This window comes from Sinohyriopsis cumingii, chromosome 2 (assembly GCF_028554795.1).
Source record: "Sinohyriopsis cumingii isolate HCF-2022 chromosome 2, ASM2855479v2, whole genome shotgun sequence".
Lineage (NCBI taxonomy): Eukaryota > Metazoa > Mollusca > Bivalvia > Unionida > Unionidae > Sinohyriopsis > Sinohyriopsis cumingii.
In genome coordinates, this window is record NC_142962.1 from 92,270,554 (window position 1) to 92,298,277 (window position 27,724).

At 36.8% G+C, this 27,724-nt stretch overlaps 1 protein-coding gene across 1 annotated transcript in view; it reads left to right on the forward strand.

The window, feature by feature from the left end:
• LOC149805369 (uncharacterized) overlaps positions 1–27,557 on the forward strand; it is a 272,199-nt gene extending 244,642 nt beyond the window's left edge. The window contains exon 12 of the mRNA XM_089934156.1: positions 24,881–27,557. Within this exon, the coding sequence (XP_089790282.1) occupies positions 24,881–25,003 (123 nt within the window). The 3' untranslated portion in view covers positions 25,004–27,557. The remainder of the gene's footprint in view (positions 1–24,880) is intronic.
• Positions 27,558–27,724: the final 167 nt, after the last annotated feature.

The following is a 27,724-nucleotide window of genomic DNA, read 5'->3' on the forward strand; positions in this document are numbered from 1 at the left end:
TGATTCCACCCGGACAATGAATTTTACTCTGAAGAAATACTTGCTGGAGCCAAGTTGTGATATTATCGTTGCTGCGCGGTTGTCGTTCATGGTAGCATCAACAACGCCATCAATTCGAAATGTTGACCAACTATGAGATGCACCATCACGCTTGAATTCATCGATACAATCGCGTATTTTACTCAACAGGGTTCTATCGTTTATTAACGCTTTTGGTGCGTCCTTGAGGACTCTATCGAGATTGAACTTAATATTTTTCCAGGGCTTAATTGCTGCTAATCTCTCGAACTCATCCATATAATTAAAACAAGTATTTAAATGAAAGAATATAGTATAATGAATCACTGCAAATGGTTGATGATTGGGTCGACAACCCCGTGCAATAAATCATGTAGAGGTGAATTCTGCGGGTATCATTTACAAAGCGTTCGTAATGGTTCTCTTGGCCCCCTCCCGTGCTTGGTTTGTCACGTCGGTGTAAGAGGAAAATCGCAGTTGTGTGTCAATTGTGGCGGAAAGCGATACAGGGAACTAAAACGCTATTATGACAAGCGAATTAAAAACGCCGTCATTGACCCCACCGCTGACTTCGTCATCAAAACCCCCCAAGACTACGTTGAAAGATTCATAATTAAACCAAATAATAAATTAGACAAATAGTATTATTATACAAATGGACCAAGAATTTCAGCCGCATCCTGTGCTCGTCAATTACGAGGCATCTCGCGACGGCATTGTTAGAAACCGCAAACTGAAGAAGCCGGTTGGTACCGTAAGTAATCAGGTGTATCTGATGTTTGGTGCCGGAAAGAAGAAGTACCATGTTCATAGGGCGGTATTTGAGGTATTCAACGGATTAATCGAAAATGGACTTGTGATTGATCATATTAATAATAATAAGACTGATAATTCTCTTATAAACTTGCAAGCTGTCTCGCAGAGTCAAAATACCAAAAAAGGCCAAACCGGTAAATACCCAAAGAAAGCAAAACCCGTAAAGTCATTTGATACAACAACTCACGAGGAAAAAATATTTCAGTCGATGAATGAAGCCAGTAGATACTTTGACATTTGTATCGCCTCAATACGAAAAGTAGCAGAACGAGTATATCAAACAGCAATCTCAAAAAAGACCGGGCATAGAATTCGATTTTCATATGTAAATATCAGCGAGTGACGAAGTCACCGGCGCCTATGGCGCTGACGAAGTCGCCATGACAATAAATTGTCCATTCCGGAAGAAAACAAAGTATTCAGTATTGTTGAACACCTCGGGATTGATACACGGGGTTTCATTTTTTTTATTATTTAAAAACAAGATGTTTTATAAGAATAATGAATATCGAAGACATCAATAATATATTAGCCGAGATTTCAAAATTAAAAAATCAAGGAATTGAATTATCTGATGGTCTCGACAGTGAAAAAATATTATCCGATTATGAGATTATTAACGAACAATCGAAACGGGGGCGTTTTACCCTGGCCCGCGAGTACTTTTTTATAAAACGATTACAACATACGATCAATGAAAACTTGTACCACAATGACGCAAATGCATTCATTGGACTATTCACTGCCGTTGAAATAATACGAAAAAAACTCGGACGTGTTTATGAACGACGCCGGGAGATTTCTAGCAAGATCAAAAACATTAGAAGGATTATAGACGAAAACTCCGGCGAGAAATTAGAAATTGCTTCGCAATTGCAATAATGGTAGGCGAATCACTTACTACTCGGCTAGCCAGAGAGCGGCTAGCGGCGCTTAAAAAGTTCATACCGTTACGAGACAGGGTCCGAGAGCAACTTCAAACGCGGCAGCAACTACAAACCGATTTTACTGTTGGAAGCGAACAACTCTTTGCCCCGGTAACTAAAGCGACCAAAGATGTTACGGCGGCAACTGTACCCGTCCTCGATGCGCTTGAAAAGATAGCGGCTCAGACCGAACAAACAAAAAGGTCTTTAGAAACACTCCCTGCAAAAATAGCGGCTGCTGCAACACGGAGGCCACCACCACTCGCTATAACCGAACCACAAGAACCTTATGTTACAATGGCCGACGAGGAAGAACTAGGCGCCACCGCAAGAGAACCAGAAGAAGAAATACCAGAAGAAGAAATACCGGAAGAAGAAATACCAGAAGAAGAAAAAGAGAGGAGTATACCCCGTAATGTACTTAAGAAGAGCACAAGGGATCAAATTAGAGGCTTCAGCAAGGGGGGGGGAAGAATTAATTGATTTTACTGCCTCCAATTTTGCTAAGAGCATACGAGATAAGGAGCATATCAATGGCGGTTACGAGAAAAATATAAAGTCGTTAAAGGATTGGACAAGAATGGTGCATTTAGCGAGGATACACAGGGACGAAATACCACGTGGTGGTGGTCCCGATTACAACGCATTCCACAAGGAAGTTGAAAAAAGGGTAAAACAAAAAAAAGGAAAAGGATACTCTGTTGGCAAAGAATCCTACGGCGTTACCTGTCCTAACAGTGTTCTCAGTGATATATCACGGCTAGAGGTACTAATCGGAGGAAAACGAGCCGGAAATAACTCTCCGGAAATAATCAATGAGGCCGCTGATATTTGCAAGCGGTTATTTACGGGCGGTATCATGGACGTTAGTGCGTATCGAACGCTCATAGACGAACTCGTGGATGATTAAAAAAATTATCGTTTTTGTTAATTCTGGCCGTTTTTGACCGTTTTTGGTCGTTTTTGGTCGTTTTTTGACCGTTTTTGGTCGTTTTTTGACCGTTTTTGGTCGTTTTTTGACCGTTTTTGGTTGGTTTTTGAGGGCAAAAACCCCAGGAAATCATTTAGAGAAAATCGATGTTTTTGCTGAAAAATCGAAAAAAAAAACGACTATAGGCAACAAAAAATGACCAAAAATGACTAAAAATCAAGAAAAAACCGGAAAAAAACCGGATTTTTATCGAGGGCAAAAACCCCAGGAAATTTTGATAAAATTTATTCCGGTTTTCCACACGGCGGTGGGGAAGGGGGTGATCAATCACTGGTGATCACAATCACTAATTGAAAAACCGGTGTTTTTATAATAAAGATGATCATACACTACAACCACGATAAACCAGTACTCGTCTACGTGGTAAACTCGCGATTGCCTGTTTACCGCGCGTACTATGGAGATGGTCTCGGTAGCACCATTGCGGGGTTATTTACAAGAATGGCTCCAAAAGTAGCGCCGTTAGCCAAACAATTAGGAATGAAGGCTATTGATGTTATTCGTGATAAGGGTATTAGTGCTATTGGAGACGTTGCCGGAAAGGCGCTTTCCGCAGCAAAGGACAAACTAATGTCGTTGGTGAGGAGAAAAAAACAGAAACCACCGGTGATGCCATCAACGACAGTGATGCCTGCGAATGTCAGTAAAGTAATAAATAACGCCGTGGAAGAAAAACTAGCGTCGTTGGTAAACAATAATCAAGATGACATCGCAAACATAATAGCGGGAAGTGGTTTAAAACCACGACGATGATTTAGATGCATCAGCGTATTATTAAATAAAATGTTTAAACGAACAGCTGACCCGGCGTTTGATATGGACGCACCAGTGCACAAGGATGATTCTGTCCGTAATTATCAATTTTATTCCTATCATGCAGTACAACCCGACATACGATCGCGAATTGAACTTCAAGTCCATGATACCAGTAAATATTTTTTACCGTGTGAAGCGTTTATTGAAATCGAAGGAGAACTTGTAACAGAGGCCGATACTCCTGCTGTACCAGCACCGTATCCAGATGGTACCAAAGTTGGCTTAGTCAATAACGGCGTAATGGCGCTATTTGAGAGCGCAAAATATCTCATTGACGGGCGAGAGATCGAGTCTATAGAACGCGATGTTGATGTTGCTACAACAATAATCGGGCTAGCAAGATATTCCGACGATTATACAAGATCAGCGGGTCCATCTATGATGTTTGCAAAGGATACTAAAAACACTGCTGGAAACTCGCAATTTGTGGTAAGACGACCAAGAAATAATGCTAATAACGCTGATGCTGATGTTGAGAATATGATTATAAACAGCGATCCTAATTTTAACATCGGAGCTGCAACACGCATATCAATGTTAACAGGGGCGCGTAGATCTTTCTCATGCGCGATTCCACTGCATCATATATTTGGATTTTGTAGGAACGTGCGGAGCAAAGCATACCGTGGTGCTTGTGCGAAAAGGCGATGATAGAAATGCAATTTGGAGAATTCCAGCGGATCCTACAAATCCAAAATAATGACTCTGGTAAAGTCGTTTTAACTAAAATATTATTGTGGATGCCAGTAATGACTCCATCCATTACCACAGAGGCACGATTGCTATCCTTTATGGAGCAGGGAGGAAAATCATTACTAAGTTGGTTAACAACAACAACAGATACTAAGCAATCAAATATCAATGGTATATTCACATGGAACCTGGCATCACAACAAGGCATTTCGGCTCCGCGTCATATATTTGTTGCGTTGCAGGATATGACGAGAGTTGATAATCAACTATCCAGCCATATGATATTTGATCAATTAGGCGTTACTGACGTCTCGCTGAGAATAAACGGCCAGCAGGAACCATCTGAGGATATACAACTTAATTACGGTCAAAACCATATTGCACGCGTGTACCATCGGTTGCTGTCGTATATGAGTCGTGATCAAAACGTCGACACTGGTTTGCAAATATCACAACATGATTTCAAAGAACTATATCCGATCTATTACTTTTCGCTGGAACATCTTGATTTAACAAGACAGTCCGTCGTTGATATACACTTCCGAGCTAATGTAACTCGCGGCGCTATTGCTAATTATAGAGCTATTGCTGTCATCCTCAGCGATAAATCAATGCTGCTAGAAGGTGCTGGCGGACGAATGAGAATCGTTGATGCGCCAGTGGAAAACATGTAATTGAAAGCACAAAACGCGTTTACAATAAAATGTCGTATAGTGTCGTCAGTGTAGAGTTAACTGATGGTCAAGTCAAGAAATTACGATCAAAGTCGGCTAAACAATGCGGAACCACAATAACGCTGAAGCCGTCACAGATGGCAGGTGGTAATCATAAGATATCGTTGACGGCGCGTCAAATAAAACATTTCAATAATGCGATGAAGAATAAAAAGGGTGTTCAAATAGATTTTTCAGCCGCAACAATCAAAAACATGGAAAAGACCGGTGGGATATTTCCGCTGTTAGCTGCGATTCCAGCGTTGATTTCCGCGGCCGCACCAGCAGTGGCTAAGGCGGCGGCGTTAGGAGCCGTTGGTACCGCGGCGGGAATGGCACTGAAAAAGGCAACCGGGAAAGGCTACAAAAAAAAACGACCCGTGGCCGGAAAGGGTCTAAGACTACCGGGGACCCCGTATTCATGGTACTCGGGAAAGGGTCTAAGACTACCGGGGACCGTTTATTAACGCAAGAGTCTATGACCCCCATGTCTAATTTTGATTTAATAGACGCCGCAAACGCGCTAGCGATAAAAAACTTCAGAGGTGTTTTTATGAGGGATCAATTACCGGCGGCACCAAGGAATATTGAAACAGGCATAATTAACCTCGATGGGTCCTCCGGAGCGGGAACTCATTGGGTTGCGTACGCGATTGATCCGCGTGCGATCGTCTATTTTGATTCATACGGGTTAGCCCCGCCAAACGAGTTCATGCGGTATATCCGGGCGTGTTCAGCCCGGGCGTTTTATTCCACGTTGCCAACACAGCGATTAAGTGACCCACCGATATGTGGCCGTGAGGCATTGAACGTACTCGCGGCGATTTCATCATCGCGAAAACCACCTCATGTAGTTGTAAACGAATACACTAGTGGGGTCGTAGAGGCCCGGCGGGTTAATTAGAAACGCCGTTTTTTTTACAATAACGATGATTGATATTTGGGGACGACCGGTTTCGGCGCTGAAAGAATCCACGGAAACGGCCGCCGCCGACATAAAAAAACTAATCGAGGATGAAATCGCTGATACGTTGAATTTAACCAGTGTTGACCCAGGTGAAATAGTTGTATTTCAAGACCGCCAGGGTAAATTGAAATCCGGTAATGTGTCGCTGGATGACGTTTTAATACGACAGCGTGATGCCGCCGAGGACACTATCGCGTTGTATACCGGCGACGGACGACTCAAACCGGGTGAACATATATCGGCGGTAACATTAGTCAAAGACGGTTTTATAAGGTTGGATAGATCGGTGACCGAACTCGACGCGCAGGTGAAAAAATCTGCCACCGAGGTGAAAAAATCTATCACCGATATACAACTCACTACCGCTAGTTTTTTCGGGACCCCGACGGTAACCGAACCGAATATTACAACAATAAGGAATACTATTTTGGATTTTGCAACGCTGTCGGGCCAATTTTACACGTTACGAAAAAATGTTAACAGGATCGATGACAACTTTGATAAATTCTTTGGTAAAAAAAATACCAAGCTGGATGAGATTACAACAACTATAAATGATATCACTGCGTATGGACGGGAAATAGGAACAATCAAACTTGATGTTGCAGAGAACAGAGATGGTGTAGTAGTACATGAGCGGGAAATAGAAATAATCGGCGCTAATGTTGCAACGATCATAAATAATGTAGACTCGCATAGACGGAAAATAGAAACAATCAAAACTGATGTTACAATGATCATAAATAATATGAGCGCGCATACACAGGAAATAGGAACAATCAAAACTGATATTGAAGCGAACAAAAAAATATAGACGCGTATTGGCGGGGAATAGGAATAATCAAAACTGATGTTGCAGCGAACAAAAAAGGTATAGACGTGCATACATATGAAATAGGAACAATCAAACTTGATGTTGCAGCGAACAAAAAAAGTATGACCGAGAATACACGGGAAATAGAAACAATCAAAACTAATGTTGCAGCGAACAAGAATAATATAGACGCGAGTTGGCGGGGAGTAGGAATAGTTATAACTGATGTTGAAGCGATTAAAGACAGACTACCGAGAATGGCAGAGCAACTCGAAAAAATAAAAAACCCTCATGAGAACATCATCAACACAGTATACACAATTCGACATGGATCATTCGATTGGACTCCTACACAGAATACAGTAAATATTACCGCAACTGTTAAGGGCATTTATCGATTGACACTGGTTTCAATAATGCAGTTTAATATATTATCGTCGAGTTCATCCGGGTCTAACAATACAATATCAACAATTATAGACAAGAACGCAACTGAACTGTTTACAATTTATGCCGTTGATGGAAATCTAGCCGGGGCAAACATCACATGGTATGTGGAATTTGTAGCGAATCTAATTAATTAAAAACACTAGCTCTTTTAAAATAAAAATGACCACCAGGGTAATTGAATCAGAGGTATCACCGACGTGACATCAATATCGATTCGATACCGCAAAAGAATTCTCCGCGAATTTGAAAACGCTTTCCGAACAATACCGCGCAAAAATAAAAAAATACCGCAGAAAAATAACCACCATCGACGCGGTCGTGTACTCGGTGTCGGGTATAGTAGCCGGTACCGGTGTTATTTTATCCACGGTGACCACGATAGCCCCGATCGCTGTTCCAATCGCTATCTCCGCGATGACAACAATTGCTGGAGTCGCCAACGCAATCACTAAAAAGATATCATCGTGCTTTCAGAAAAAACTCGACGAGTATACAGTAAAACATCAAATAGTATCCGACGCGTACTCAAAATTATCCGGGTTGATCTCGTTATCGATTGATAATTTGTTCATATCCGATGTTGAATTCTCCACGATGGTCCAGTTGTATAGCTCCGCGATGTCAAAAATCGAGGATTTTTAACTGGAAGCCGGAACCACCTGGTTGTTGAAATTAGACACTAAAAACAACGAATAATAATAATGTCGCTGAACCCCGAAGGGTTTCAATTACTTCAGCGGATCGCGGAGAACACCACTCCGGTACAAACAAATATGATATCGATAACGTCAACGAAGCCAGAATTCAGTGTGAACTTCCCGTCGCCGGTTCCAGTGAAGGAAATAGCGCTGGCAAAATTGCGAGTATATCACAGTTGGCCTAATATCCGAGCGGACGCATTTAACGGACAACAACCTAATAACTCGCTGGTTTTTGCAAGGACAAATAAGCCCGATGGGACCCCAGACTGGAATGAGGTTACAATACCAACTGGGTCATACCAAATAGAACAAATCAATAAGGAATTTCAACGCAGGATAAAATCGATCACAGGAAAGGAATCAAAAATCGCTATTACGGTTCATGAACCGACGTTATCGTCGACGATTGAAATAAGCACACCGGGGTATATGGTTGATATTTATAACAGTTCAATAAGAACCATACTAGGATGGCCTAAGAATCCACCCACGGACGCACCCCCCCCCCCCATCAACTATCCTCAGATACGATAACGGAGATGGTGGTAGGCATATTGCTCCATACAACGTAAATATTGCATCGGTGATAGCAATCAATCTGGTGTGTGATGTTATCGAAGGGAGTTACCAGGTGGATACCAAGCAATCAAATCAAGCTCAACAGGGGTATATCCTCTATTCGTTTTCACCAACAGCCCCTCCGGGATTTTTGATCATTGAGAGTCCGATTAATCCGGTCTATATGCGATGCCATAATCGGCTTTTAACGAGAATTAATTTCAGACTTACCGATCAGTCAAATAACCTAATTGATCTGCAAGAGGAGGAGTTAGTGATCACTCTGTTTGTAAGATCATAGCAGCAGGGGGGGCGATGACATCGACGCGGTCGTCGATGTGTTTACCGGACGCTGACGACGCTGGGATCGGCGCGCAGAAGGTATTAATTAAACCAAATGACGTCCGGACGATCCCCTCGACGACGACGTCGTTTTTTTTTTACCAGGCGCTGACGACACTAGATCGTTGAGTTGCAGAAAGTACTAATTAAGCCAAATGACGTTTGGACAAAATGTCGGATTCGCCCCCCCCCCCCTGCTGCTGAAGCTACTGGCAAGCTTTCTCACATACCCACATTGTCCGAATCCGAGACTCGAACCCGCGCAGACAGAGGTGAGATGGCAGAGCGCTTTAGACCACTGGGCCACTCGGGGCCCTAGAGAGAGAGAGAAAGAGAGAGAGAGAGAGAGATATTTAGAAAACAACGAGTTATTATAAATTCTAAATCCTCATAAGTTCAATGCATCAGCGATGGAATAACTCATACGTCCATTCCAAATTTTAATTTTTAATTTTCATCAATGATACTGTATAGAACAGTCTAACATGGTGACCAGGTTTATACTTTCTTGCTTCGTCTTTACTCTGGAGAGTCTCATTATGTTGTCACTATATCTCTGTAAAACCTATTAATTTCTTTCAAACAAACGATTGTACTGACCATTAATTATGACAGTCCGCTGTAACATATGGTATCTCTACCATTTTTTAAAGAAAAACTCATTTCATTTGGGGTTTTGTAACGTATTTCAATTTTTTTCTCCAGCTGTAAGATCTGATCAACTGATGTTTTATTTCGAAGTTGTGAGTCCATAAAAGGTGAATTAAGACCGAGAAGTAGGTCAGCATCAATAGTCATTAAGTGGTGTGATGGTTTAGAACCTGCTGGAGTATGGCTTATTCTGATATCACCTAATCACTTTTAGCTAAACTAGTTAATTGTGTGGAGACCACGAGAGAGAGTATTGTCAGTCACTAAAACATTTCACAACTTTGTGTGTGCTCTACTAGTTGTTTCTAAAATCCGATACTACAACTATACTCTTCACAAATGTGACGAAGTTCATCCTCAAAAGGAATGGATCAGAGCGTACAATCGTAAGAGATGTCATGCTCAATGTGCTATAATAGAATTAATTTCACGCAAGAGATCGATAAATTAAAAAAACGTAACAAATAACGCACAAGGTAGAAAGACATTTACAAAAACAGAGTGGAATCCTATGTCTCAGCAGCAATACGTATCAATACAACCTCTTTGATGTGATGTGCTTCTACAATGCTTGTAAGAAATTTACTGCAGACATCTCCTTAAAGCCTGCTTTTGAGAATGTCTTGGGAAGGTCAGATAAGTGAAAATCTGATACGAATTCTGTTAATAACGAATTGATGAAAGACTGTCTAACTCGCGATCGAATAGACAGATCTTTCGTGGTAAAGAAAACATCGTCCTTAGTTCTCATTTACATTTACTATCGAACTATGAGTAAGATGATTACAAGAGATTTTGTAGTTAACACAAGTGCGATAATTTGTCCGTAGCTTCCTCGCTTGGGATGTCAAGACTCGATAATCACGCTCAATATAGAACAAAATGTCAGATTCTCGAGTTTTGTGATCAACTCGTGTCAGAGACAGGCCAGATTAACCATCGGCTAATAATGTTATAGCCTTGGGCCCTTAGATTTGTTCAGGTCCTCCATTACAATATGTAATGCACGCATAGGCACTTCCCTCTCATTCGCCTTTGGCCCCTCCTAATCTTACTCAGGTGCTGATCACAAATAAACATTGATGTCGCATTTAGACTTACTGTAGGCATGAATGTTGGTTTGTAAATGGTACATGTGCATACATATTAGTCCTTCGTTGGTATAGAATTTCTTCGGTATAGAATTTTATGAAAAGGTTTCAATACAAATTAGCTCTATTGAAGTCGATCTGTCGTAGTGAGTTAACTAACCACGTAAGCTAAAGTTGTCCCATTTTCCAAATCTGTATTATGGGCATCGGCATCTCCTGAAAATGCGATCAGTTTTAATACTACTGCGTGGTACCTGAATTCCCTATTATTTAATTGCCAATATACTGGGGTTCAGTTGTTGTACCCCAAACAGAAGAACTGGCATTGTTTACATCAAACTGAATATGCTTACTGTTGGAATTTATGAATACAATAATTTCTTGAACGTTGCAAGGACAATCTTTCTTGTCAAGTAATAGGCACCAGGTTTTGTTTTTGTTTGTGCCGTGGGGAAGGGGCACAAATGTTTGCTTTAATGGTTCTGAGTTTGATTATTTTTAATAACAAATTCACACTGAACACAGTTTGGAGCATAAACATGAGGTGGCAATATTTGTGTGTTTTACGAGTTGACTGAGTTTGTACATTGGGTCTCAGCTTGGACTGACTTCAAAATAATCACTTAATTATTGACATTTTCCATGTCCTTAAATAAAACTTGCGTGTCCACATAATTGTAAGACATGGGGCTGCTTTGATAGGTCTAACGTGGATAACCATCTCTCGTCTGTCTGTAAAACTGAGGATATCTTTTCCTGACTCGATACAAACTGACCCATTATTTATATTCAAGGTTTTACTATGTAGTAATATAACAAAGAGTTGGAACTGAAACAACTATCTGAACATTTCAATTAGACTACTTTATTACGAATTTAAAACTGGTATTCGTTCGATCGAATTTATAATTAGTATTCGAATATTCGTTTCTTGCACCATCCAGTTTGGCAGAACTGTGTTAAAGAAACAAAGAAGACGAAATATACACTATGCAATGTTGAATTGTTTTTCAAGGAAAGAAGGGATAACCTGCCAATGCAAGCTTTACTCAAAACGTATTCATCATGTCTTAAGTCTAAATAATCACATAGCTTCCATCATCGCCTTTTCTGTTTATTGTATGTTTTAAACGATGACTGGTAACACGGCAAGCCAACGAAAAGCATGATATAAAATAGCAACCATTTAAGTAAAATAAATTACGCATCTGTCAACCAGACCTCCAACAAATTTGTAAACTGTTGTAAGCATTCGTTCTGTCTGGATCAATTGTAGCTAATACCACTATTACCACTCCACTCTTCATTCACCCTGATATTGTACCTTATAAAGTTAACTCCAACATATCCCGCTTTTGGTCTTTTAATCAAGTTTCGTTGTAATTAAAGTTATGTAATTATCAGAAATGCTCAAATTCTCAGACTATCTTTTTCTTTTCTTAAAAGTTAGTATTACAAAAAACAGTTTCGTATCAATACGATGAGCTACTTGACATTATTTTGGAACAGATTCATTTAAGTTGTTGGGTGGGAGAGCTTTCTGTTGTAAATAAAACTTGCTTCGCTCTGCATTTGCTGTGCATTAGTATAAAGCCAACTTATATGTTTTCAACAGGAAGAAATCTCTTTCTCGCCTTGGTTTAAAGTACGGAAAATTGCCCAGGACTCTGTGTTAGGTCCAAGTGCTCAAATCATACCTACACGAACTTAAAAGGGTTTAAAAATAAACAGTGTATTTTCATGACCGACATCGCCATGGGCATAAAACATATGGACATATCCACGCTAGTAAATAATAACGCACTGGCAATGATATTTCTATGCGCTGGTATCGGAAATAATAGCGGAAAGAGAAGTGTCGTAAAGGATTCGTGATCGATTTCTCTGGGTTAAGTTTTAATATGAAGATAATGATGATGCTGCTGCTGGTAATAGTCCCACGGAATGCATACAGACTCATTTTGTGTTCTTTTTTTTGTTATTAATGAATTTCTCAAGGTTTCGCTGTAAACATTAATTACGGGTTTTGACCACCACGGAGCTAAATTTGACGTTTTAATTAAGTTTTGTAATGTTTAGAAATAATTTCAAGACATCTCCCCAATTTACCTATTCACCGTCACACACATCACATTATTTAACATCATCCAAGCAAAGTTCGAAGATAGAAGTTCCAATGATGATCCAGTGATGCTCGCATTATGTGTGAAGTGTCATTCGTTTGTTTGTTCAACAAGGGTTAATATATTTCAAGACCCTCTCCGTCCCTCTGTTTGGATGTATTTTCAAGCCTGAACGCACCTCAGCCGCTGTAATTTATTTTAATTCTAAGTGCATGATAAGCTCGTTATCTCCATTGCACAGTTCCAAAATTAATGGTCTCGGTTTTATAACCGTTCATTTGTGATGGAAATGAGTATAGAGAGCAAGATTGTACAATTGCACACCTGCATTTAGTTCCTTGATTTGGATTTGTTTGTTATAAGAATAAACGCTTCAAGGTCAACCATGTCATTCAAATACTGTTTGGTAATGTGGTAAATTACTCCAGTACATGTATAGACATAGAAACTTTAAATTACCGAAGTACATGACTTAGTACCTTTGGTGACCCATAGTGGCACACTTCTATCAAAAGATATATTATACTCCAAACCCCCATCATTTCTCATTCTCTTAAAATCCATAAGTGTGCAAGCTTTATCAGTTTATGCGCGTATGTAAGAAAATTAAATTGTTTAAATTTGCCGTGGAACCGCCGGAAAATCAACTGTCCGGAATTAAATAAGTCTGGCACATTAGATTAGTTTATTGCTGTTTTATTCTTTTGAGGGCTGTATCCAACAATATTCTTGTTGTAATATTTAAATCATAATATCTTACCACTGTTATGTCCATTTGATTTAATTTCTATTTTATTTAATTTAATTGTTTGTAATTTTTTAAAATTATTTTTAATTTCATTATGTGTCCAAAAAATGTAATTTTGTTTACTAGGAATTTGATATTTTCCAGAAATTAGTTTGACGTTAGAGTTAGTCGTAGCCACCGAAATTTGTATCTTACGCTGACCTAGTTCCCGACCTTAAGTCAGAAAGCAATGAGACCAGTAAACAAAAATTTTATTTTTATCTTATTCTTAGAGTAAAATGATTGGTTTTTGTCAAGGTCATACTGGGACTACGTACTTTTAGATGTAAATACTTCTCGAAAAATTACGTTTTGCGTTTCAAGTTACTGTTGAAATTTTTTATAGAGATATTTCTCAGTTGGGGCTTTTTCTTAACACTGGCGACAGCTTCTGTGGCTTAGAGGTTAGAGCTTCAGCCTTGGATGCGGGAGATCGTGGGTTCAATCCCCTGCAGAGTCAATCCAATCACTTATAAAAATAGTACTAACAGCTGCCTCGCTTGGCGCTCAGCATTAAGGGGTTAGTGTTAGGACTGAACGGCCTGGTCTCAGGATGACTTGACTGTGTGGGACATCATGCTCCTTGTCTGCGACATAATGCCCCAGTGCTAGGCATCACTATAAACTGCCACACTGCAGACATCGTAGCGATATGACTGAATTGTTTTAAAAAGCTACGTTAAAAATGCAAATCACACTCTTTACACTGGAAAGTGTTTGTGGCCAGTTTGGGAATTACATTTTGAATTTTAAATCGAATTATTTGGATTCTAAAAGATTACTTCTTTTTCCTGGAAATATCTGAGAGCTCATATAGAATTATTAGACAAATATATTTTTGTGAATTTTATTCTGAAATTGAAACAGCGGAATATTATCGACTGTGGAATAAAAATGAAGTTTAGACGATACAACACCATACTGACTACATTATACGTCATCGACTTCCATTTTGGATTCTTTGTCGGGACTAAAATTTGAATTCATTAGAACATTTCTTTATTAGGACATCTAAAATTTAATTCCTTGATTAATCTTTGATTATTTTTGTATTTGATTCTTAAAACTTTGAGTTATTATTTTTACATTTTTGCAGAGTTGTTCCAGGAAAATAATGTATTTGTTATATTTTTCAAACCTTGTTGTTTCCGCTCTTTCTTTTGTTACTGTTTATTGGAACCTACACACATGACATAAGAATTGGGGCCTCGTCCTGGAATTTTGAATTTTGGCTAGATATTTAAGAAAACTTTTTTTTTTATGAAATTTGAATTCCCCTAGGTTTTGAAAACTTTAGTGAAATCGGAAAGCGTTTCTAAAATGTCATCATAAGTGGAAACATTTGTTTCAAGTCCTACCCAGGATCAATTAGACCTTTTCAAAAAAGATGAATTAATTCAACTTGCCAGAAAATATGATTTTTCTGAGGTAAAGGCTTCCTTAGCGAAGCAAGCAATAAAAAATAGTGTGGTCCAGCACTTGGTAGAAAAGAAAGTTTGGGATAAAAGTGCATTGGTTATGATCAATAGGTCTGTATCAGACTCTGACATAAAAGTAAAGTAATTAGAATTAAAATACAAGATGGAATTGGAGTTGAGGAAACTGGAATTTCAGAAAGATAAAGAAGAAAAACAAATGTAAATGCAGTTACAATTGGAGAAAGAGAAAGAACAAATGGTATTACAAAAAGAAGAAAAACAAATGCATTTACAATTGGAGAAAGAGGAGAGAGACTAGAAAGGAGAATAAATAACGAGTTCAATTAGATAAGGAAGAGAAAGAAAGACAAATACAGTTACAAGAACAAAATGCAGATAAATAAGGAGGAAAGAGAAAGAGAGAGAAAGATGCAAACTCAAAGACAGAAGGAAAAGAGAGAGAGATGCAACTGCAAAGACAGAAGGAAAAGAGAGAGAGATGCAAATGCAAAGACAGAAGGAAAAGAGAGAGATGCAAATGCAAAGACAGAAGGAAAAGAGAGACAGAGATACAAATGCAAAGACAGAAGGAAAAGAGAGAGAGAGATGCAAATGCAAAGACAGAAGGAAGAGAGAGAGAGATGCAAATGCAAAGACAGAAGGAAAAGAGAGAGAGAGAGATGCAATTGCAAAGACAAAAGGAAAAGAGAGAGATGCAATTGCAAAGACAAAAGGAAAAGAGAGAGAGATGCAAATGCAAAGACAGAAGGAAAAGAGAGAGATATGCAAATGCAAAGACAGAAGGAAAAGAGTGAGAGATGCAAATGCAAAGACAGTAGGAAGAAAAAGAGAGATGCAAATGCAAAGACAAAAGGAAAAGAGGGAATGTCAATTTAGAATAAACGAAATTGAGCTGGCAAAAGAAAAGCACATTCCTACTTCAAATACAAATTTAAGTTTTGTTGTTGCAAAGAATATTAGGTCAGTGCCCCATTTCAGAGAAAAAGATGTAGGCAAATATTTTGCTTATTTTTAAAAAGTTGCTGAAAATTTGAAATGGACAAGAGAGCATTTGACTCAGTTATTGCACTTTTAACTTATTAGTAAAGCTAGTTAAATTTACCGTTCACTGTCAGTTCACCAAACTGATGATTATGATTATGATGTGGTTAAGGAATGCATTTTGAGGGGTTATCAGATAGTTTCTGAAGCTTATAAGCAAAAATTCAGAAACTCTAAAAAGAAGCTGGACAAATTCATGCCTAATTTACATGAGAAAAAGAGCAGTTATTTGATAGATGTTGAATAGCCTAGAAAAGTGAAAAAGATTATGAAAGTCTCAAACAACTTGTATTACTGTAAGAGTTCAAAAACTGTGTCCATAGAGACAGTAAGACTTATCTTGACGAGTATAAGATCAAAACATTGGAAAATGCTGCTCGAGCTGCTGATGAGCATCCTTTAACTTATAGAGTTCGTTTTGTAAATAAAACTTTCACTCAACAGTCTTCTGGCAGAAAAATATTTCAGCCTAATACAAGCCCTTCTAAATCTCAAACTGGCACAACTTTCAAAAATCAAGCTTCAGATAAGCTTGACCAAAGTTCCTTGTTTCTTCCTACGGGTACCGATTGCAAGAAGAAAGGACACGTTATTTCTATTTGCTATAAATTGAACAATAGGCATCAGAATCAAGACAGACCTATTCCAAATGCTCTTATTTCTGAGAGGTCAAGGTCACGGTCATGTATTGAAAGCAATACGTTTGTTGGGTCTAATCAACCCCATTCTGACTGTATTATGGAGAATTATGAACCATTTCGAATGGGAGCTTCTCTGAGTTTTTTATTGTCAGATACTTTGCCTTTTCTAAGAAGTCTTCTTCTAATGAGAGTGTTCTTATTCAAGGAATAGAGTGCGGCTTTGTTAACGTTCATCTCGATTGTGTAAATTTGTCATCAGTCTAAGTCTCAGGATCCGTGACAGTCGGCATAGTTTGTGTTTTATCCGTTGAGGGCATTCATTTATTACTAGGCAACGACTTATCTGGAGACAAGATTGTGGTTAATCCACTTGTAACTGATAAGCCTTGCTTGGATCAGAAAGTCGATCTAACTGAAAAAGATTTCCCTGTTTTATTCCAGTTACCAGAGCTATGGCAAGGACAGCTCTTGAGAATGATGTTGATAAGGAAAGTATTCATTTAGATGACACATATATTGGTCAGGCGTTTGATGCGATCACTTTCACTCCTTTTTTGGATAAGTCAGAAGATATTGATCACAGTGATCATCTTTTAACTACTCGTTCTCTTTATTCTGATCAGGGTGACCAACGACAATCACTTGTCGTCGAACAGTAAAGGGATCCTTCGATCTCCTATTTGTTTCAAAGGGCCATTAGTGAAACTGAAGCTACTGAAGTTCCTGTCTTATTTCATAAAACATGGAATTCTTATGATAAAATGGAGACCTCCCGAGGTACCTGCTGGCGATGAGTGGTCAGTGAGCTATCAAATTGTAGTTCCAAAACCTTACAGACAGGAAATACTTAAGTCTGGCCCACGAAACTCGTTTCGTTGGTCACTTATGGATTAATAAAACTTATCACAAGATCTTGATTCGCTTCTATTGGCCAAAAATCAAAAGTGATGTTAGTAAATATTGTATATCTGTCATACTTGTCAAATGGTAGGAAAACGCAATCAGATGATACAAAAGGCTCATTTACAACCTAGTCCTGCCTTTGACGAATCATTTAGTAGAATTATGGTAGATTGTGTTGGTCCCTTACATAAGAACAATTCGGGTAACTAATACCTGTTGACCATTATATGCGCTTCAACAAGATCTCCAAAGGCAATTCCTGTGAGGAATATTAAATCTAAAACAATACTAGAAGCCTTGGTATAGTTTTTATTACTCAATTTGGCCTTCCCAAATCTGTCCAATGGGGTCTAAGGTAAAATGTTAAGTCTGGATCTTTCCAGCCTGTTATGTTAGAATTTGGCATTCAGCAGTTCAGTTACAAGTGAAATTATGGGTTGACAGAACTGCAATGGAGAGAACTTTTGAGTCTGGTAATAGAGTTCTGTCTCTCTTGCTAATCTTCAAAAAGATCTTCAGTTTAGATATTACGGCGATAACAAAGCTAAGAAGAAAATAAAGGAGTTAAATTATAATATTAGCGCTCCTGGAATCTAAATGAATTAAAGGAATACCAGTATATTGAAAGAGATAGCCAGGTTAAACGTTCGATTAATTTAGTTATACCTGTCCCACTCAGTGAAGATTTAAGTGAAGGAATATCATCGGATTTTACTGATATTGGAGTGACAAATCTTCGGAATTAATAAATCATAAACAATCTGGACCAGAAACTTTCACACTTGCAAGAGCAAGAAAGAAATGAACTTAAAAAGTTATTAGATGAATATAAGCACTTATTCCCAGGACTACATTTGAACTGTTAACGTAAATCCACACCCATCTTAGGCATTGTTAGTTATAACAAAAATAGGGCATGGTTTACTTGTCAGTCAAATGCTAGTGCTTTCAGTAACTGTAGAACAGGTGGTTTCTTGAAATAATCGGTCTCATTATCGGTATCAGCAATTTTAATAATCGGCTATTCGTGGTATCGGCATAATCGGCAAAAAGTGACATCGATACAGCTTTATCCCTACACAGATGACAGGAAAGTTAAAGATTTCAATCACATCATAAATACTCCTGGGAGGCAAAAAATAAAAACAGCTCTGCCAAATTAACATTCTAAAAGAGTATATTGAAAGAGATAGTTAGCCAGGTTAAACATGCAATTAATTTAGTTGCACCTGTCCCACTCGGTGAAGATTTAAGTGAAGGAAGATCATCAGATCCTACTGATATTGGAGTGACAAATCTTCGGAATTCAGAAGTTATGAAATATCTGGACCAGAAACTTTCACATCTGTGAGAGCAAGAAAGTAATGAACAGTTATTATTTGAATATGAGTACTTATTTCCAGATGTTCTACAAGAACAAACACAATTTTCCATGACGTTAAAACTGTAAATCGCAAACCTGTGAAACAACACCCATACAGGATGAACACTCTCAAACAGGAATACAAAAAAAAAAAGAAATTCATCATTTGCTTTAGAATGATTTTATAGAGCCCAGTAAAGATGACTGGAGTTAACCATGAATACGTGATCCAAAACCAGATAAAATTTTCCGTATGTGTACTGATTATAGAACGGGGCCCCGAGTGACCGAGTGGTCTAAAGCGCTCTCCGTTACGGATCACTGTCATCTCATCTCTGCCTCCATGGGTTCGAGTCTCGGATTCACCCAATGTGGGTATGTGATAAAGATTACCAGTAGCTTCTCGTGTGTGGGTGGTTCTTTTCGGGGTTTTCCCCCATATTCATTCCTATTACCAAGAATCGATAACTATATTGATAAGATTGGGAATGCCAGGTATGTTACCAAATTTGACCTTCTGAATGGATTGTGGCAAACTCCACTAACGGAAAGAGCAACGGAAATTTTCGGCATTCGTGACTCCAAATGGATTTTATCAATATAAAGTAATGCCGTTTGGGATGAAAGGGTCGCCAAGTACATTTCACGTCTCATGAATATGATTATATCTGGTCTAGACAACTGTGATACTTACATCGATGATGTCATTATCTACAATGACTCCTAGAAAGAACATTTAGCAACAATTCGGGAATTCTTCGACAGACTCACCGATGCATGTCTGGCAAATAATCTATCTAAAAGTGAGTTCTGCTGTGCTAGTGTAACTTTTCTAGGACATATCGTGGGACATGTTCAAGTTGAACCTATGGATGCTAAAGTCAAGGATATCTCAGAATTTCCCGTGCCTATTACTAAAAAGCAAATTTTGTTCCAACTTTTTATAATTGCTAAACCCCTGACAAATTTATTGAGCAAGAAAAACAAGTTAATTTGGACTGAAAAATGTCAGAAGGCTTTTGACAAGTTAAAATCCATACTTAAAAGCGTGCCAGTTCTTACAGCTCCAAATTTCAGCCAATCATTTAGACTGTCTGTTGATGCAAGTAATGTTGGATTTGGAGCAGTTTTGATTCAAGAAGATGAAAATGGTATTTATTATCCAGTGTGCTATTTTTCTAAGAAACTAAATAAGCACCAAAGAAGTTATTCAACAATCGAGAAGGAAAGTTTGGCTTTGATATTGGCATTACAATATTTTGAAGTTTACATTAGTTCAACTCCTTCTTCGATCATTGTGTTAGTGACCACCACACCCTTACTTTCATCGGCAAGATGAAAAATAGAATTCAAAGACTGCTAAGTTTGAGTTTGTTGTTACAGGAATATGATAATGATTTCACGCAGATCAAGGGGAAAGACAGATTAATAGCAGTTGCACTTTCCTGTGTATAACAGTGTATTATTCATTGTACACTTTATATAACTTTTAAGAGTTCGTTTTAACCTCATGTATAATTAATCTATGGTAAAAAGAAAGCGTTATCATATCAATCTTTATTTTTCTTTATGGGGGACGTGTTATGTAGATTTGATTGAATTTATTTTTGATTTAATTTAATTGTTTTTTAAGTTTTAAAAAAGTTATTTTTAATTTCATTATCTGTTATTTGTTTACTAGGAATTTGATTTTTTACAGAAATTAGTGTGATCTTAGGGACAATCGTAAACACTTTACATTGTATGTTATGCTGACGTAGTTCCCGACCTTAATTCAGAAATGACTGAAACAAGTAAACAACGTTTTATTTTTATCTTATTCTTAACGTAAAATGATTGTTTTTTGTTAAGGTCATACTGGGACTACATGCTTTTAGATAATTTTTATTCGAATTATTCGGATTGTAAAAGATTAATTCTTTTTCCTGGAAATATTTGAGTGCTCATACAGAATTATTATACAAAGACATTCATTTAAACTTTATTCTGAAATTCAAACACCGGAATAGCATTGAATGTGGAAAAAAAAAGAACTGTAGACGATACAATACTATACTGACTACAGTATACGTCATCGCCTTCCATTTTGGATTCTTTGTCAGGACTCAAACTTGAATTCATTAAAACATTTCATTATTAGGATTTCTTAAATTTAATTAGCTGATTATTCTTATATTATTTTTGGATTTGAACCTTAAAACCGTAAGTTCTTATTTTTTCATTTTTGCAGCGTTTTTTTTTTCCCTAGGGAAATAAATTTATGTCTGAAAACTTGTTGTTTTCGCTCTTTCTTTTGTTACTCTTTATTCAAGCCTAAACCAAAACATAAGGCCACATTAAGCATTAGTGCCTTATTGTTTTCTGCCAACGCTAATGCCCTGTTCATAAACATTTGTCCATTTGTTTCTACTTTTATATTATTATTTCTTGTGAACAATTAACAGACGGATTTCTAGCTAAGGTCTTCATTTTATGGAGCTTGTTTGTGGATGGATGGGTTGGTGCGTATGTTTTACGTCTGTGCGTCTTCTTCTTCCAATACCACTCACTCATTTACACAAAGCTAGAAACAGACGTACTCTTGGAAACAGAAGCCACTATGCTCTAATTTCACAATGCACACTAAAAACAATTATGATATAAAAAGAAAATGAAACCGAAGTTAAGGCACATTGTGTTTTTCCATAAAACATTAATATGCAATATACGAGCTGGGAATGTGTATTTGAATGGGTTATGTCTGCTACCATATTCACTTCCATTTTTCAGATGTCACCATGAACAAAACTATATCCGTCACAAAATACCTGTTAAATCTAAAATGAAAAAGAAACCGTAAACCAACAACGTATTGAATTCACTATGATTTGATAATAAATGAAAAGGGGCATTCGAGTTTTTGTTAGGCCGCACTATTATATCCCGATATCAAAACTAAATATTAATTAGGCACGAGGTGTTTCTTTTAAAGGATATGGTGAGGGTGGAGAGGAAGGTGAAGAGGAGAGTGGGAGGACGATTTCTTCAGAGCCGTGACATGATATTTGTTTTTCTCGCTCCCTACAAAGGATTGGAATTTTATTCATTGCTACATTTGGGTAGAAGAAAGGGAGCCAACTTGAATTGGTTTTGTACCCTCTGAGATTAAATGGCCAATGTCTAACCCCTTATCCTTTCCGATAAAATTGTAGGAGTTAGATTGCTTTAGTAAAAACAATTATAACTCGATCCCTTTAGGTCCGTAAAAAGATTAAAAAGTACTCTTTGAAAAACAGTCGTAGCCACTTTTATTACAATTAGGCTACATGTTTTTCCATCAAAGATTCGTGTATTACCATCAAAGCTTTTGAATGAAATATTTTTTTACTTCATGTGTTACAATCATAGCTTTCGAATGATCCGTTTTAGCTACATGAACACTTTTACAATCGAAGCTACGTGTATTAAAATCACAGCTATGGAATGATCAGTATCAGCTACATGTATTATAATCAAAGCTTTTGAATGATCAATTTTAGCTACATGTATTACAATCAAACCGACATGCAGTACATTCAAAGCTTTTGAATAACCCGTTTTAACTACTGTATTAAAACCAAAGCTACATGTACTACAATCAAAGCTATTGAATAATCAGTTTTAACTACTTTATTGCAACCAAAGCTACATGTATGACAACTAAAAAGCTTTTTAATGATCAATTTTACTAACATATGTTACAATTAAAGCTACGTGTATTTTAATCAAATCCTTTTAAATGATCTGGTTTAGCTACATGTATGACAATCAAAGCCATTGAATATTCAATTTTAGCTATAATGTTTTACAATCAAAGCTACGTGTATCACTATCAAAGCTTTTGAATGATACATTTTATCTACATGTATAAAAACAAAAGCTATTGAATCAACAGTTTTAGCTACATGTATTAAAATCAAAGCTAGTGAATGATTAATTATTACAATCAAAGCTGCATGTATCACAATGGAAGCCGTGGAAAGTTAGTTTCAGCTACATGTATTATAAACAAACTTATATGTATTACAAAGCTAGATGTATTACAATCAAAGCTTTTAAATGATCAGTTTTAGCTACATGTATTACAATCAAAGCTACATGTCTTGCAATCAAAGCTATTGAATGATCGGTTTTAGCTATATGTATTACAACTATACCGACATGTATTACAACCAACGCTTTTGAATGATTGGTTTTAGCTATATGTATTACAATCAAAGCTATTGAATGATCAGTTTTAGCTATAAGTATTACAATTATATTGACATGTATTACAATCAAGGCTTTTGAATGATCAGTTTTAGCTATATGTATTACAATCAAAGCTATTGAATGATCAGTTTTAGCTACAAGTATTACAATTATATTGACATGTATTACAATCAAGGCTTTTGAATGATCGGTTTTAGCTATATGTATTACAATCAAAGCTATTGAATGATCAGTTTTAGCTACAAGTATTACAGTTATATTGACATGTATTACAATCAAGGCTTTTGAATGATCGGTTTTAGCTATATGTATTACAATCACAGCTATTGAATGATTATTTTTATCTTCATGTATTGTAATCAAAGCTTTTTAATAATCAGTTATTACAATCAAAGCTGTGGAATGTTTAGTTCTAACTACATGGATTACAATCAAGCCTACATATATGACACTCAAAGCTTTTAACTACTGTATTACAATCAAAGGTACATGTATTACAATCAAAGCTTTTCAATGATCAGTTTTAGCTACATGCATTGCAATCAAGGGGTACACGAAGGTGAATACATTTAATGTCGAAAGACAAAATTATTTTGGGCAAATACAACTATCGGACCGTAACTAACCGATTGTAACAGTTACATATGGGTATGGGTTATGAGTTGGGTGGGTTCTCGAGTTTTATTTTTTAAAAAAAAATACATTCACCTTAATCTTCTTCTTCTCATTATTATTATTGCTGTTGTTGTTTTTGTCAGTTGTCAAAATAATGTCATGTTTTACATCCTTAAAGTGGACTCTTTACTATCAAGGCATCACGAATTCTTTTGTAAAGAACTTATCTGCTCGTTCAGAGTTATTGGTCATTTTGGAGATCGAATTGCAATGATAACTCTTACGTGACTTCGTTTTCCCTGTCTCTCATTGTAGTCCTCTTTAACTGCGTCATAGCGTAAGAACGACGCATTTTTAGAATTGAGTGACTCCTTTCAACGTAAATCTAAATATTGCAATAAAAGAGAGAAAAAAATATAAAGAATGGTGATTTCTGAGGTAGTTCCCATCCAAAATGATGTAGTCAAATTATACCATGTAAATAGTGCTACATATATATTTGGAGCTTCTTTGATGGGTTTATGGATTGTGCATGAAGTACCATTTCCCTGTTTACACTACCATCATCTTTATACTGTTACCTCATACACACTTTTAAAATATACACCAATCACCCAAAACTATATGGAAACAATGACAGTATATTTACTTTAACTATTACTTCAGTTAAAATTAATTAATTAATTAATAAGTGTTTTTTCACAGTACAAACTATCTGAAAACAAATTACAGCTATGAAACAGCAAGACAAATGCGAAATCATGTTGAATTATGTGCTCTGTCAACGTAAGCACTGAAACTGGTCGTATATATCTGTATTATTCAAGCAAAATGAAACGTTTTGCTAAAATATCCAATTTAACGACATGGTTGTCAAGCGTAAATCAATTTTACAGCAATACCCTAAGCAATTAGATCTGACCAAACGTGCGAATAAAAAATAAAATCTGTTTGACATTTCCATGTAACTCTAAATAGCATAAGTATCTTTATACGAAGAAAGTGATATCGATCACAAACTGTATCCTAGTCTCTCTCTCTCTCTCTCTCTCTCTCTCGTTGCATGTCCATACGCATATATTTTTCCTGTGCATTGGTATGTTTGCTTATGCTTTATGGCCCCTTAGTGTGATTGGTGTGAGTAATGTGTAAATTGATGATCTAATACAGATAATGTAATTTTTGTGGCAGGTGGAGCTTGGATGGTACAGTCATGGGGAACAGCTAGATCACTGGTATGATATCATGGAACACCCTCATCGGCCAGCAGAGTATTGGCATTCTATTATCAAAACTACAAAGATATCATCCTGAATGAGACACCATATGTCCTCACCCACCATGCGACTTACCCAAATGGACAAGATGTCAATCCTTAATTCCAAGCTGCATGTTACGTAGATTGATTGGTAGATGCCTTTATGGACAGAAAGAATAAAGCCACAGTGTTGTCTCAATTTACAATGAACAGCCATTCCATTATGAGAGAGAGAGAGATAAATGTGGAGCGGTTACTACTGTTAATAAATCGTACGTAATAGTATGACATAAAACAATATTTATTTTGACAAATCTGAATAACTGATTGAAGGTCATTTGTGCCTTAAAAGAGAAATGTTATTTTGAAGCCATTTGAACAACTCTTTGGAAGCCATTTATAATGGAATAGCCAATAATACGGAAGTTAAACAGTAAACTCTAATAAAGACCTGTAACGGACTGAAATTATTAATTTATTTTTCTGTTCTTGAACGGTCTGGATTTTGAACTTGCCCATACGTTTTATTTGTACATGTATTGCTTCACTGGTGATCTGAGAGTAAGTTGTTATGCTAGTTGCATTTAAATTTGTTGATCATTTTGGCCTGGGTTTTCGCACGCAAAACAAATATTACAAAATGATTTCGTAAATAATTACAATTCCTGGTCTGTGTTACTCTAATTGTTTACCTACTATGAAGATCTAATACAGACAATGTTGACGAACTCGATAAATAGAATGCCTGAAAAAGGCTCAGCTATCAGATTAAAAAATATCGTCATGAATTGAAATTCCTATATGCTGTTTATTGCCAATTTAAAATTATCATCACTATCATCATACGTATATTGCATGTACGAGATATTCATAATTAAATTGTAACAAATCAAACCAATGTACACAAGAAGGTTAATTCAGCAAAGCCTACCAAATCAAGTTTCTATAGGTACCTTAACTGAATTCAGAACTATAGTCAAACCTTGATACAAATAAGGATTTCACACATACGTTTTTTACAAGTGATTGTATAGGATAGCTATCTGAAAAATGCAAAACCTATGGTATTCATAGATGAAGACGAAGCAAATTACCTTAACAAGTACATACCACACTTGTAAGAGTAAAATGCAAAAGTAAAAAGATAGAGAGACAATGATCACGTAGCAGGCAATTACAAAGGTTCAGAACAATAAGACTATTTTAAATTTGAGATACCAAAAATGCAACGTAATATTCACTCATAATTTGTTCTGTTATGACAGTCATCTGTTCATCATGGTCCAGATGACGAAGTAAAAAAAATACCCAACAAGGAAGGAAAATACGTTTCATTCGGCATGGTCTTCCTATTAGGTAGATTCATAAATAGTGGCAATAAAATACCAGGTAAAATAATGATTACATTTGCAGATGTAGGTACATGGGAAGATGTTTAGACTAGTTGATTCAAATTTTAAACGTCAACATGTTTATTGAGACGAAGGAACAAGTTTATGTGATGCAATCTACATATTTGAGAAAGGATGCACAACTATATGAATGCATGGATATCTTTGACTACTTAAGGGTATATATACGAACGAAACAAAAGTGTTTTTCAAATCTGAGTGACTCCCGTATATCAGATAAAAATTACCAGAATGTAGAAGATGTGATTTCGCACTTCCATTTGAATATCAGAAGGTGACTCTCATGACTGCCACATGAAGAGAGGTGCATTAATAATGTTTGAATTTGTCCAGGTCTTTTCAAATGTATGGATAGCAAACTGCAAATTTGGCACAATGCACCTGATTTAGCTCATGATGCCAGTTTAAAGATAGCTGGTAATAACTCAAACATTTCACAAATTATTACTTGTTTTTAACTATTGAGTGTGTTATTCGGGGTAGAATTAGCATGATAATGCATAGACGTGCCAAAGAAAACAATGACTATTATGTTGAAAATAAAATGTGATGCTGTCTTCGAAAGATCATGACCAAAGCCGTATATCATACGTAATGATCAAAGCTATATAGTATATACTTATCAAAACAATTGTATGGTTCGATAATGAGATTATATGTTTTTTTGAAAAGGCTAAATGGGAAAATTATAAACAAGTTAGATGTACAAAGAAACCTTGCTAAACATTCCTCATCCCTGATGTTGGTGACAAGGAGTGGATATAAGAGGTAAATTTGGATATCTAACACATTTACTCGACCTTTTCAATGACTATTACCTTGCTGCAGAGAAATACGTTCCAGATGAAAATGACTTATCAGGGTAGTATAAGAGAGTAGTAGAACAAATTGCAACGGACCATCTTTGCCAAAAATTGGAGTGTAAATTGGAAAGCAAATGGAAATGTGTTATATAGTAAATAAATTGTAAACTGAATCAGTAGTTGTATTTAAAAATGAAAGGAATACACAAAGTTAACTTAAATCACACCAGCTCTGGCTATCGATTTACATGGAACTAAAATACAGATTTGAGACAAACAGCTATCAGTGAATTCGAAACATAAATTTCTTCAAACTCATGAATTATTCAGTGTTTAGGAAACAGATGGAAAAGGTCATAAATAAGACATCTGCTATCCGAAGGGCAATTTATTTAACATGCCATAAATGAATTAAAGGTACCCGGTGTTTTCAGAAATGAGTTAAATGCCACACTAATAAGACTTATTTGCATTAAGAGTAAACCCTTATCAATACATGACTGAAAAAGAAGCAGTGATTTTTTTAAAGGAATTTTTAATGAGTGAATTATAACAGCATTTA